The sequence below is a fragment of the Tamandua tetradactyla genome, chromosome 2, assembly GCF_023851605.1.
Source record: "Tamandua tetradactyla isolate mTamTet1 chromosome 2, mTamTet1.pri, whole genome shotgun sequence".
Lineage (NCBI taxonomy): Eukaryota > Metazoa > Chordata > Mammalia > Pilosa > Myrmecophagidae > Tamandua > Tamandua tetradactyla.
Window position 1 is genome coordinate 200,810,702 of NC_135328.1, and position 15,177 is coordinate 200,825,878.

At 40.8% G+C, this 15,177-nt stretch overlaps 1 protein-coding gene across 3 annotated transcripts in view; it reads left to right on the plus strand.

Moving 5' to 3' along the window:
- The window catches only part of RHCE (Rh blood group CcEe antigens), a 41,507-nt gene that overhangs the window by 8,596 nt on the left and 17,734 nt on the right, over positions 1-15,177 (plus strand). For all 3 annotated transcript variants that reach the window (XM_077150780.1, XM_077150782.1, XM_077150781.1), the window contains exon 3: positions 1,853-2,003. In XM_077150780.1, the coding sequence (XP_077006895.1) occupies positions 1,853-2,003 (151 nt within the window). The remainder of the gene's footprint in view (positions 1-1,852; positions 2,004-15,177) is intronic.

The window sequence follows — 15,177 nt, forward strand, 5'->3', positions numbered from 1 at the left end:
TTCAGTAAACGGTTCTTGGAACAAAACTGAAAATAAAAGGAACAGCTATGGGGTGAGGTCTTTATATATATGTATATTTAGAAAAGTCCAGGAGGACTCCCTATAAAAGATAATAGCAATAACCAACCCCCTTATTGCACTTCACATAAATTAGCTCAGTTGCAACAATTCCATAGGCGTTGTCTCCACTTTTGAGATGATTACTAGGACACAGAATCGTTAAGTAATTTGCCTGAGGACACACAGCGAGGAAGTGGCTGAGTCAGGATTCCAGCCCAGGAAGTCTGGCCCTAGACTGCATTCCTAACCACTATAGTTCACAGTCTCAACATCTCTCCAACTCCTACCTGGCCCCTGAGGTCTGAAATGCCACCAGTAGCATACATACTTTTCAACTACGCCTTTGTCAATTAAATGAGCACTCCCTTGAAAGGCATAATACATCAAGCCTTGAAGAAACTTTGAGTAACTTCGTCTAAATAATTCAGGGTCCTTTTAGGACCCTTTTCCCATCTCTTCTGACCCTCCCTCTGAAGTCCCCAAGGCTTAAGCAGGACACTGCATTGGCAGCCAACACTGGTGAGGCTGCGTCCACGCTCCAGAGTACAGGCTTTGGCTCCAGACCAACTGGGTTTGGATCTCATGTTTGCCCTCAATTTGCTTGTGGCCATCGCCGAAAAGTGCCTCTTCCAGTTTCAATGTCCTTTCCGTAAAACGGAGGTACTAAATGGCGCCCCAGCACCATTTTACAGAGGGTTTCTCAGAGGATTAAAATTTAAGTGACGTCCGTTACACATAATGCTCAACAAGTTATTATCATTGTGTTTTGGTGGGTGTAGGATCATCTTTATCAACTCCCAGGGAAAGTAGAGGGTCTGAAAGCAAGGTTCCCCAGGAAAGAGTGGGTTGGTTTAACCACCATGGATCATCTGACTCAGTGCCACCTCCCCCAGGAAGTCTTCCCTGATAAGGGCACCCCACATCACACTCTCCCCAGTGAACATTCCTAGCCTCATGATATTGCAGATATTCTGGTATTAGCCTTGTCTGCCCAGCTGGACCACAAATACCTTTAGGACAAAATGGTTTCTTCTTCTAAGTCTCCACACTGAACCTGCTCATTCATCAAGGGAAGGAAGGAATCAGTAATAGCACTCATAATGCCATCTTCTATTCATGGAGATAGTTCTTTGTGCCAGCCGCAGTACTAGATACACACGTACCAATATTCCTTCTAATCTCACACGATCATGGGGCATTGTTATCACCCTTGTACTACAGTTGAGATTAAGTTAAACAGCTGCTCAAGTGGAAAAACTGGGACTGGAAGCCAGGCTTGTTCTACCTCCAAACCCAGGGTGCTTGCACCACGTGGAGGGGGAGGGCAGAGGCAGTGACCACTGCTGAGCGCGGCGGGTGGCTGGAGGGGAGGTGGGCTGAGGAGGGGGGTGCGGGCGTGGGAAGAGCGCCCTCTATCGGGCATCGGCCGGGAACGGCGGCCGACAAGAATCACGGGCGGACTGAAGGCTGTCAGATCAGCGAACCACGCGCCTCTTTCTCTCACTGTGACCCCTGGCGTGACACGCGCAGAGCATCCTCAGACCAGATGAGTGTGTGCAGATCAGTCTGTCAGGGCGCAGATGCCGCCCTGCTGGGGGAGGGCGCGAGGGAGCCCCCAGACTGGGCACTCTCAGCCCCCCTGGAGGAGAGAGCACCTGTGTCCCCAGAGCCTGGAACGGTGGCAGGCGTGAAGTAGGAGGGGAGCGAAGGAACGTGCGCGGACCGCGCGGACAAGTGAGGGAGCGGGCGCGGGTGGCCCGGGGTCCTCGCGCTCTCTCCCTCTGCCCGCCAGGCTCCGGCTGGCCACCATGAGCGCCGCGTCGGTGCTGGTCTCCGCGGGCGCCGTCCTCGGGAAGGTCAACCTGCTGCAGCTGGTGGTGATGGCGCTGGTGGAGGTGACGGCCTTCGGCGCCGTGAGGGTGGTCGGCTGGATGGTCTTCGAGGTGAGTCCGGGTCCCCGGGAGGGGGCGCCGCGGTGGGGAGCAGTGGGACGGCGGAGGGTGGGGGGCTGCCGCCTTCATTTTTTGTGGCTTCTGGGATTTAAAAATATGAAGACAGCCCAAATGGGATTGTAGAAATGTGGCCTCTGTCGGGTGGGCCAGGGTGGCTCAGTGGTAGAGTTCTCCCCTGCCATGCGGGACGCCCGGGTTTGATTCCCCGTTCCTACCCATATTTAAAAAAAAAATTTTTTTTTCAGCATTCTGCTAAATGCTTAAGCACAGCAAAGGAATGTTCTTAACTTCCAAAATAAGATACTGCAAGATTGTGCTATCTGTGCACAGGATAATTATGAGATATATAAGAAAGAGAATTAATCCCCAATGTCCCCCAGGCAGGTATCCCACCAAATAGTATGACCAGCATCTTTCAAGCCAGTCATTGTGGGTCAGTTTCTTTCAAGCCAGTCAGTGTGGGGCAGTAACTGCACGTATGGGAGACACTGTCAGAAGTCTATGTTCAAAGCCATCTGTGACAGTGAGGCCAGACCAAGTGGCCTTCCGCAGCTCCCTCTGCATAGCTTGGATCTTGGATGATCACATGGCCCACATTCATCTCACAGATGAGAAAGCTGAGGCCCAGAGAGGGCAGAGATTACCTAAAGTCACACAGCTAAGTAGCAATATAGCCCAAGCCAGGATCCAGAGCCCCTGCATGGTTTAGGCAAAGGAGCACTGGAAGTGGCATTAAAGACCAGGATTCGTATTGTAGCTCTGCAGAAGTCCCCAAGTCATGTGGGCAATTTAACCTCAGACAGCTTCAGTTTCTTCCTCTGTAATATTAGGATAACATTACCACCTCATAGGATCATTTGATAATTGAATTAATTAAATGATAGAATCCATGTTTGTTTGTTTGTTTTAATATGACGTTTCTTTGCTATGCCTCAACGTGCCATAGTAAGGACTTGGGATTTTATTCTGAGAAATACAGGGAGCATTGGGGAGTTTCGAGCAGAGAAGGCACAGGTTCTGACTTGTTTTAAGAGATCCTCTCTGGCTGCTGGGTTCAGAATAGACTGAAGGGGCAACAGCAGAAGCAGAGGGAGACCAGAGAGAAGATTGTTGTCACAATCCAGGCTTAGAATGGGACGTAGCCAGGAAGGTGTGGGAAATGGCTGGATTCTGATCGTGTTTTGAAGCCAGAACTGAGGATTTAATGATTGATGGTGGGGTGTGAAAAATAGAGAAGGTTCAAAGATGACTTTAAGGTTTTGATCTTGAGCAGTTGGTGGATAATAGTGGCATTTACTGAGCTGGGGCGCATAGGGTAGAGTCAATCTGGGAAGGAAAATCCAGAGTTAGGTATTACATGTGGCAGGGTTAAGGTTAAGGTGAGAGTTAAAGATATGTATTAGGCATGCCACTGGGGACATTGAATGGGAATGTACAAGCCTGGAACCTAGAAGAAAGATCAGACAGAGCTAGGGATGTAAATTTGAGCGTTATTAGGGTATAGGTGGCATTTAAAATCATTGGATCAATAAGATCACCAAGAGAGTGAGTGTCGAGACATGAAGTCTGAGGACTAAGCCCGGAAGCACCTTGAGTTTTAGATGCTGGGAGACGAGGGAGAACCAGCAAGGGTGATTGAGAAGGAATAACCAGAGTGGTAGGAGGAAACCCAGGGAGAGAGGGTTTAAAGAGGGCATGATCATATGGATCAAAAGCTGCTGAGGCGTCAATCAAGATAAGGATAAAAAGTTGACAGTTGGATTTGACAGTGGTGATCTTGATAAGTATGGTTTTAAAAAAAATTTTATTCTAGTACTCTATGTGACCTAAAATTTTTCCTTTTAACCACAAATGTATAATTCAGTGCCATTAATTACATTCACAATGTTGGGCTACCATCACCACCATCCATTACCAAAACTTTTCCATAGTCCCACATAGAAACTCTGTATATTTTAAGTTTTAACTCTCTATTCTCTAACCCACCCCTATCCCCTGGTAACCTATATTATAGATTCAGACCCTATGAGTGTATTAGTCAGGGTTCTCCAGGGAAATAGAACCAACAGGAGATAACTATAAATAGTATGAGATTTTATAAAAGTGTCTTATGCAACTGTGGGGATGCACAAGTACAAATTCTGTAGAGCAGGTTTCAAGCTGGCATTCCGATGAAAGTTTTTGATGAATTCCCCAGGAGAGGCTGGTTGGCTGAAGTAGAGATGAAAGTTCCCTCTTCTGACTACTGAAGCTATAGCGTCCGCCTTAAACAGTTTTAACCAATTAGTTTAAATGGTTTTCGTTGTGGAAGACACTCCCCTTAGCTGACTGCAGATTTCATCATCCATAATGCAGTCAACCTACTGAGAATTTAAGTCCATGAAATGTCCTCACAGTAACAGGCCAGTGCTTGTTTGGCCAGCAACTGGGCATCACCACCTGGTCAAGTTGACACATGAGTCCACCCCTTGTCAACCTCGCAGCTGTACACGTCCTTAAACCATGCTTAATCTCTAAATAAAAAATAATAACATGCATATATGTCTAACAATACTCAACTGTCCTGCATAAAATGGGAAACACACTAAATCTCTCCAGGGTAGGGTGCAAGTCCTTGGATGACATTCATCTTAAACTTGATATCCTATAACTTAAATACTATAATATGAACAATACAACTTATGTCATATGATGAGGGGATAATATAGAGAGGAAAACAAAGATATTTGCTTTATGTACAAATACAAACACACTCATTACAAAGCAAGGAAGAAATATTCATGCCATTACAGTCCTCATTTCTGTAACTGGTCACGTGATTGTAGTTCAGATTTATCACTATCTTCTTCCACTGCCCATTCCATGTTCCCTTCACCCTCAGGTAGCAACAGCTGGCCATGGTTCTTTGCCTCGTGGGGTGACCCAAACCTTCATTCCTGAAGTTTCTGGGCCATTGGTAGTCCTGGACTGTGTTGTTGCAGTTTTCCATTGATTTTAATCACAGCAGTATACCTTCACTGTCTACCTCAGGGGTAAATCTACTCTCCAGCCCTATGTCATAATCTTGTCTGCAGGGACCTTGACCATTTCTCCCTCTCATAAAACATCACACTGGTCACACTGATGATACTATGTTGATTGAACCTAGTGAGCAAGAAGTAGCAACTGCTGTAGACTTATCGGTAAGGCATTTATGTGTCAGAGTATAGGAGATAACGCCAACAAAAATATAGGGACCTTCCATATCAGTGAAATTTCTAGGTGTCTAGTGGTGTGAGGCATGTTGAGATACCCCTTCTAAGGTGGAGGGTAAACTGTTGCATCTGACCCCTCCTATGACCAAAAAGAGGCACAATGCCAGCTGAAGGCAAATTGTTTCTGGTGGTCCTTACTAGCAGCTACTGAGAAGAAAGCATTTGCCAGATCAATATCTGCATACCAGGTACCAGGGGAAGTTTGTGGGAGATACACCTTTTTGTTGATTGCAGGTGTAATCAGCCACAGCTGCAATCAACTGACTGATGATTTAATACACCAGCTTTCAAGTTTGTCAGCCAGCCATGAAATATCCTTGCAGCAACAGTCAGGCCAACGCTTGCCTAATCAAACCACTGGGCATCATCATTTGACCAAGTTGACACGAGAACCTAACCATCACATCTTAATAAAAAGGCCAAAGATCTCGCTAGAGAAGGCTAGTGAAAGATTAGCAGTATAAATTTTGGGCAGTTTAACAAGGTTAAATACATTTCACACCCACTAAAATGGCTACTGTTAAAAAAAAAAAAGGAAAATTACAAGTGTTGAAGAAGATGTGAAGAAATAGGAATACTCATTCATTGTTGGTGGGAATGTAAAATGGTGCAGGCATCATGGACTTTTTAAAATTTTGATGAGTTCCCATTTATCTTTTTAGTTTTGTGACTTGTGCTTTGGGTGTATAATCTAAGAAAACATTGCCTAACACGTGGATCTGAAGATGCTTCCCTACATTTTCATTAAGGAGTTTAATAGCTCTGGCTCTTATAGTTAGGTCTTTGATTCATTTTGAGTTGATTTTTGCATATGGTGTAAGTTAGGGGTCTACCTTCATCCTTTTGCAAATGGAGATCCGGTTTTTCCAGCTCTACTTGTTGAAGAGACTGCTTTTTTTAGCAATTGAGTTGTCTTTGCCCTCATGTCAAAGAACAGTTGGTCATAAATGCGAGGGTTGATTTCTGAGCTCTCAATTTGATTCTATTGCTCTATATAGTGTCTTTGTACCAGTACCATAATCTTTTGATTACTGTGACTTTGTAATAAGTTTTAAGATTGGAAAGTGTGTTCTGTGCTAATGACCCCTGCCCCCAATTCTGATTTTATTTGCATCTTCTTTCTTTTTGTCTTTTCTCAGTCTAGCCAAGTGTTTATCAATTTTATTGATCTTCTCAAAGAGCCAACTTTTGGTTTTATTGATTCTTTCTATTGTATTTTGTTCTCTGTTACATTTATTTCTGATTTAATCTTTGTTATTTCTTTCCTTTTGCTTGCTTTTGGATTAGTTTGTTTTTTTTAATATTTTTATTGAGAAATCTTCACATACATACAATCCATACATAGTGTAAAATCAATGGCTCATATCATCTTATAGTGGTGTCTTCACCATGATCATATTTAGAACATTTGCATCACTCCCAAAAAAAGAAAGAGAAAAAAGAAAACGCTATACATCCTATATCCCTTACCCCTCCCTCTCTTTGAACACTAGTATTGTAATCTATCCAATTTTTTTTACCCCTTATCCCCGCCTATTATTTATGTATTTATTTTTCCTTATTTTTTTACTCATCTGTCCACACCCTGGATAAAAGGAGCATCAGACACAAGGTTTTCACGATCACGCAGTCACATTGTAAAAACTATATGGTTATAGAATCATCTTCAAGAATCAAGGCTACTGGAACACAGCTCAACAGCTTCAGGTACTTCCCTCCAGTCACTCCAATACACCACAAACAATAAAGGGCTATCTATATAATGCATAAGAATAAACCTCCAGGATAACCTCTCAACTCTGCTTGAAATCTCTCAGCCACTGAAACTTTATTTTATCTCATTTCTTTCTTCCCTCATTTGGTCTAGAAAGTTTTCTCAATCCCATGATGCCAGGTCCTGGCTCATCCCAGGAGTCCTGTCCCACATTGCCAGGGAGTAGTTTGTTTTTCTTTGTCTAGTTTCTCCAGTTGTTCAGTTAGATCATTGGTTTTAGCTCTTTCCTTCTTTTTAATGTAGGCATTTAGGGCTATAAATTTCTCTCTCAACACTGCCTTCATTGCATCCCATAAATTTTGATATGTTGTATTCTGATTTTCATTCATCTCGAGGTATTTGCTGATTTCTCGTGCAATTTCTTCGTTGACCCACTGATTAAGAATGTGTTATTCAGAATGTGTTGTTTAACGTCTTTATATTTGTGAAATTTCCAGTTCCCCAGTTGTTATTGATTTCCAGCTTCACTTCATTATGATCAAGGAAAGTGCTTTGTATAATTTCAGTCTTTTAAAGTTTATTAAGACCTGTTTCGTGTTCCAGTATGTGGTCTACCCTGGACAATTTTCCATGAGCACTTGAGAAGAATGTGTATCCTGCTGTTTGGAGGTACAATGTTCTGTATATGTCTGTTAGGTCTAGCTCATTTATCATATTATTTAGGTTACCTGTTTCCTTATTGATACTCTGTTTAAATGGTCTATTTATTAAGGAAGTGCTGTGCTGAAGGGTCCCACTATTATTGTGGAGACTTATTCCCTTTAGTTTTGCCAGTGTTTGCCTCATGTACTTTGTGGTATTGGGTGCATAAATATTTATGACTGTTATTTCTTCTTGGTGCATTGTACCTTTTATTAATATGTAGTGTCGTTCTTTATCTCATAACATTTTTGCATTTAAAGTCTATTTTGTCTGATATTAATACAGCTATCCTGACTTTTTTTTTTTTTTTTTTTTTGCTTTGTGGAATATCTTTTTCCATCCTTCCACTTTCAATCTATTTGCATCTTTGGGTCTAAAATGAGTCACTTGTAAATAGCATATACATGGATCATATTTTTAAATCCATTCTGCCAATCTTTGTCTTTTGATTGGGGAGTGTAATAACATTCAGTGTTATTACTGTAAAGGTAATACTTCAACCATTTTATTCTTTGGATTTGATTTGTTTGATCTATTTTCTCTCTCTTTTTATACTTTTAGCTACCCTTACTAGAACTGACATCTTAACAGTATTTAGTCTTTCAATCCATGAATGTGGAAAGACCTTCCATTCATTTAGGTACTCTTTGATTTCTTTTAGCAATGGTTTGTAGTTTTCTGTATACAAGACCTTTATTTTCTTGTTAGATTTGTTCCTAGATGTTTGATTCTTTGGTTGCTATTGTAGATGGATTTTTTCCTTGACTTATTCTTCTGATTGTTCATTACCAGTGTATAGAAACCCTACTGATTTGGGATGTTGATCTTACACCCTGCCACTTTGCTGAATTCATTTATTAGATCTTGGAGCTTTATTGTGTATTTTTCAGGACTTTCTGTATAGAGGATCATGTCATCTGAATATAGAGAAAGTTTTATTTCTTCCTTTTCAATTTGGATGCCTTTTATTTCTTTTTCTTGCCTAATTGCTCTGGCTAGAACTTCCAGTACAGTGTTGAGTAACAGTGGCGTCACTGGGCATCCTTGTCTTGCCCTGATATAAGAAGGAAAGCTTCCAGCCTTTCACCATTGAGTATGGTATTATATGTGGGGTATTCATATATGCCCTTTATCATGTTGTAGAAGTTTTTTTCTTTTATTTTTAGTTTTTTAGTGTTTTTATCAAGAAGAGGTGTTATATTTTGTCAAATACTTTTTCTGCATCATTTGAGATGTCCATGTGGGTTTTTTCCCCTTCATTCTGTTAAAAATGGTATATTACATTAACCAGTTTTCTTATGTTGAACCCCCCTTGCATACCTGGATAAATCCCTGTTGATCATTGTGTATAATTCTTTTAAGGTACTGTTGGATTTGGTCTACTAGCATTTTGTTCAGAATTTTTGCATCTATATTCATAAAAGATATTGGTCTGTAATTTTCTTTTCTTGTAGTATTTTTATCTGGCTGTGGTATTAGGGTGAAGCTGGCCTCACAGACTGGTTCACACAGTAAAGCATTGCTGCCAAGAACTGTCAAGAAGAGGGAGAACGTCCCAGATATGGAAAACTCACTGTGAATGGGGCACTATTAACACTTTCCTACTTAGCTCCAGGCTTCATAATGCATATTTAAAAGCCTGCATTAATTCAGTGCCATCTTCTCTCTGTTCTGCAGCTTGATCTTGGTAGTTTAAGCGAGGGGTTAGCACAGATTTTGAAAGTTCATTGCTTTTGCTCAAAACTCCAATTCAGCCTGGGTTTGTTCAGCAGAACAGCTCAGGGGGAGTCCCAGCCAGTGACCAGTGCCTCTTCAATGGAGGAAATTTAAGAAATGAATATTCCAAGCCAATGATCCCCAAGGGTGGTTCCTGGAACCCAGGTGAACCTCAAGGAGATTAAAAATGGATGATCTCTTTTCAGTTCCTACAAGGGAATTCCAAAGACTTTCATTTCTGTATGACTGAGGGCTCCTTACCCTTCATTCATTTCACAAATATTTACTTGGTATGTATTATGTACCAGGCACTCCTCTAGGCAATGGAAAAATTCATCTTAGGGAACTTCCACTCCAGAGGAAAAGACTGCAAATAAACAATGAAATAGGTAAAAAAGCATAACATGTTAGATCATGGTAACTGCTAAGGAGAAAAAATAAAATGGGGAAAGGAGATAGGAAGAGTTGGGGAGGGGGAACAAAATGTTTGATAGAGTGACCAGGGAAGGCCTGACTGAGCAAGTCAATTTTGAGTAAAGGCCTGAAGGAAGCGGGTGAGCGAGTCTTGTGGGTATCTGAGCGGGGCAGGGCTGTGCAACTGGTCTACTCCCGTGGGGAGGAGTAGTTTATCACCACACTTTAGAACTGTTGGTCCACAAAGATAATTAGAAGCAGCTTGACTTTTTTTTGTTTGTTTACATTGTTTATTGGGAATAATAACATATATAAAAAAGCAATACATTTCCAAGTACATTGAAAAAGTAATTATACAACAGATTATAAAGTTTGGTACGGGATATGGTTCCATGGTTTTTCATTTTTCTTCTAGCTGCTCCAAGACACTGGAGATGAAAAGAAATATCAGTATATTGATTCAGCACTCATACTCCTTTGTAAAATCGTATCTTCTCTATTATTCTTTTCCATCTTTTTAAAATCAATTTAAAAAATTTTTTTAAAATACCAAAAAAACACCAAATGCAAACATTTGTAATTTTTTATCATTCCATTCTACATATATAATCAGTAATTCACAATATCATCACATAGTTGCATATTCATCATCATGATCATTTCTTAGAACATTTGCATCTATTCAGAAAAAGAAATAAAAAGAAAACAGAAAACAACTCATATATACCATACCCCCACCCTTCCCCTCACCAATCACCAACATTTCACTTTAAATTTGTTTTAACATTTGTTCCCCCTATTATTCATCTTTATTTCATATGTTTTACTCATCTATTGATAAGGTAGATAAAAGGAGCATCAGACACAAGGTTTTCACAATCACACAGTCACATTGTGAAAGCTATATCATTATACAATCACCTTCAAGAAACATGGCTACTGGAACACAGCTCTACATTTTCAGGCAGTTCCCTCCAGCCTCTCCATTACATCTTTTTTTTTGTTTTGTTTTTGTTTTTGTTTTTTTAATTTTTTATTAATTAAAAAAAATTACAAGAAACACAAACATTCCCAACACATACACTCAGCAATTCACAATATCATCACATAGTTGCATATTCATCATCATGATCATTTCCCAGAACATTAGCATCAATTCAGAAAAAGAAATAAAAAGACAACAGAAAAATATAACATACAAAGAAAAAAAATTTTACATGCCATACCCCTTACCTGATCCCTTTCATTGATCACTAGCATTTCAAACTAAATCTATTTTAACATTTGTTCCCCCTATTATTTATTTTTATTCCATATGTTCCTCTCATCTGTTGACAACGTAGATAGAAGGAGCATCAGACACAAGGTTTTCACAATCATACAGTCACATTGTGAAAGCTATATCATTATACAATCATCATCAAGAAACATGGCTACTGGAACACAACTCTACATTTTCAGGCAGTTCCCTCCAGCCTCTCCATTACATCTTGGATAACAAGGTGATATCTACTTAATGCATAAGAATAACCTCCAGGATAACCGCTCGACTCTGTTTGGAATCTCTCAGCCATTGACACTTGGTCTCATTTCACTCTTCCCCCTTTTGGTCGAGAAGGTTTTCTCAATCCCTTGATGCTGGGTCTCAGCTCATTCTAGAGTTTTTCTCAATCCCTTGATGCTGAATCTCAGCTCATTCTGGGATTTCTGTCCCATGCTGCCAGGAAGATTCACACCCATGGTAGTCATGTCCCACGTAGACAGGGGGAGGGTGGTGAGACTGCTTGCTGGGATTGCTGGAGAGAGAGGCCACATCTGAGCAACAAAAGAGGTTCTCTTGGGGGTGACTCTTAGGCTTAATTTTAAGTAGGCTTGACCTATCCCCTGTGGGGTTAAGTTTCATATGAACAAACCCCCAGACTGGGGGCTCAGCCTATAGCTTTGGTTGTCCACACTGCTTGTGAGAATATCAAGAATTCAACTTGATGAAGTTGAGTTTTCCCCCGTTCTCACCATTCCCCAAAGGGGACTTTGCAAATACTTTTCCACTCACTGATCAAATAGCTCTGGGATTCATCATGGCATCACCTGGACAAACCAACAAAATCTCATATCCTATACAAAGTTCCATGTACTTAAGGTGTTCAATCAACTATCTGCATAAGTTATATTTAGGAGATGCACTAGTCAAAGTATAGATTTGTACCAAATAAACATTTTTTGCTTTAGTCTCACACATTAGTTGAAATTTTAAACTATTAAGTACCATGTATTTTCAGCACACTTCAGTAATGACATTCTTTTGTTCTTCCTCATGCAAAAACATTTTTAAAATTTGTACATTTAGTCTTTATCATTATACACTCTAGGCATTCCTAGATTACACCATCTCAATCTTTCTCGTCTATCTTTCTTTGTGATTTCATTTATGCTCCAGCCCTCCTCCCTTTATCATTCTCATATGCAACTTCATTCAGTGTTTTTACATAATTGTATTACAGTTAGGTAATATTGTGCTGCCCATTTCTGAGTTTTTATATTCAGTCCTGTTGCACAATCTGTATCCCCTTCAGCTCCAATTACCCAATATCTTACCCTATTTCTATCTCCTCATGGTCTCTGTTACCAAGGAAATATTCCAAGTTTATTCACTAATGTCAGTTCATATCAGTGAGACCATACAGTATTTGTCCTTTTGTTTCTGGCTAATCACACTCAGCATAATGTCCTTAAGGTCCATTCATGTTGTTACATACTTCATAACTTTATTCTGTCTTACAGCTGCATAATATTCCATCTTATGTAAATGTCACAGTTTGTTTAGCCAACTGTCTGTTGATGGACATTTTGGCTGTTTCCATCTCTTGGTAATTGTTAATAATGCTGCTATAAACATTGGTGTGTAAATGTCCATTTGTGTCCTTGGTCTCGTGTCCTTTGAGTAGAGACAGCATATAGATGGGTCCTGTTTTTTAATCCATTCTGCCAGACTATGTCTTTTGATTGGAGAGTTTAATCCATTAACATTCAGTGTTATTACTGCATGGGTAGTACTTTCTTCTACTATTTTGCCTTCTGGATTTTATATGTCATATCTGATTTTCCTTCTTTTTTACCTTTACTCATAGTCTTCCTTTCTACACTCTTCTCCACACCTCTCTCTTCTGTCTTCGTATCTTTCTCTAGTGTTCCCTTTAGTATTTCTTGCAGAGCTGATCTCTTGGTCACAAATTCTCTCAGTGATTTTTTGTCTGAAAATGTTTTAATTTCTCCCTCATGTTTGAAGGACAATTTTGCTGGATATAGAATTCTTGGTTGGCAGTTTTTCTCTTTTAATAATTTAAATATATTATCCCACTGTCTTCTCGCCTCCATGGTTTCTGCTGAGAGATCTGCGCATAGTCTTATTGGGCTTCCCTTGTATGTGATGGATTGCTTTTCTCTTGCTGCTTTAAGATCTTCTCTTTCGCTTTGACCTCTGACATTCTGATTATTAAATGTCTTGGAGTATGTCTATTTGGATCTATTCTCTTTGGGGTATGCTGCACTTCTTGGATCTGTAATTTGAAGTCTTTCATAAGAGTTGGGAAATTTTCAGTGATAATTTCCTCCATTAGTTTTTCTCCTCCTTTTCCCTTCTCTTCTCCTTCTGGGACACCCACAACACGTATATTCGTGCACTTCATATTGTCTTTCAATTCCCTGAGTCCCTGCTCATATTTTTCCATTTTTTTTCCTATAGTTTCTGTTTCTTGTCAGATTTCAGATGTTCTGTCCTCCAGTTTAGAAATCCTATGTTCTGTCTCTCGAAATCTGCCATTGTAGGTTTCCATTATTTTTTCATCTCTTCTACTGTGTCTTTCATTCCCATAAGTTCTGTGATTTGTTTTTTCAGACTTTCAGTTTCTTCTTTTTGTTCTTTCCTTGCCTTCTTTATATCCTCCCTCAATTCATTGATTTGGTTTTTGATGAGGTTTTCCATGTCTGTTTGTATATTCTGAATTGTTTCAGCTCCTGCATGTCATTTGAATTGTTGGTTTGTTCCTTTGACTGGGCCATATCTTCAATTTTCTTCGTGTGATTTGTTATTTTTTGCTGGCGTCTAGACATTTAATTACCTTAATTAGTTTAATCTGGAGATTGCTTTCACTTCTTCTATCTAGGGTTTTCTTGCTGGATGAATTTGTTGTCTATCTGTTCTTTGACATTCCGTTCAGCTTCATCTGGACCTTTAGCTTAAGTTTTGTTTAACAGAGGAGAATTTTTCAGTTCTTGTTTTCTTGTTTCTTGCCCTGCTTGTGTGGTGCCTTCCCCCCCACAAACACACACTTAGGAGGGTCTACTTGGATATTATAGACCCCAACCAGATTTTCCCAGACCAAACTGGCCTCCTATCAGGAGGAAAGAGTCACCTGCGTTGGTTTTCCCTGAGGGTGAGACCCAACAGGTTGAAAGACTTTCCTGTGAAGTCTCTGGACTCTGTTTTTCTTATCCTGCCCAGTATGTGGCGCTTGTCTGACTGCAGGTCCCACCAGCATAAGATGATGTGGTACCTTGAACTTTGGCAGACTCACCCTGTTGGGGGCATGGTGGAGACAGAGGAGAGGTTGTAGGCTGGTTTTAATGGCTTCAAATTACCAAGCCCTGGTGTCTGAATTCCTTGATGGAGGGATTCCACCTGGGTGGGGCACAGGCTCCAGATAAGCCCCCAAAAGAGCTCACTTCTGCCTATGCCTGGGGCAGTTGCAACCTGAAAAGTCCTGCTGCTGTATCCAGAGGCAGTCAAGCCTTTGTAGATACACAGCCACAAAAACCTCTGTTTCCTTCTCTTTTTTTCCCTCTTTTTCTGCCATTCTTGCCCCCTTGGCGCCAGGGCAAAAATGAGCAACCTCTGCTTTGATCAGGTTCACCTAAGCTGTGGGCCTATTTTTAGTAGTCAGAATTTGCTAATTAGTTCCACAATTGGCATTTGATTGTGCCCAGTCCCTGCTGCTGGTAAAGTCCTTTCCTTTCCCCTCAGGAAGCGGCCTGTGGGGGAGGGGCGCCGGCCACCGCAGGTTTGGGAACTCACAGTTCTGGGGCGTGCTCGCAGCCGGTCCAGCTGGTCCAGACTGGGGTACGCCGTGTGTCTGGTCACTATCGTGGCTCCGGGAGCTGTTCTGTACTGTTTCTGGTTATTTAGTAGCTGTTCTGGAGGACGAACTAAAATGCGCACGTTGTTAAGCTGCCATCTTGACCTGGAACTCCTGCATCACATTCTCTCCATTACATTTTGACTAACAAGGTGATATCTACTTAATGTGTAAGAATAACCTCCAGGATAATCTCTCGACTCTGTTTGGAATCTCTCAACCATTGACACTTT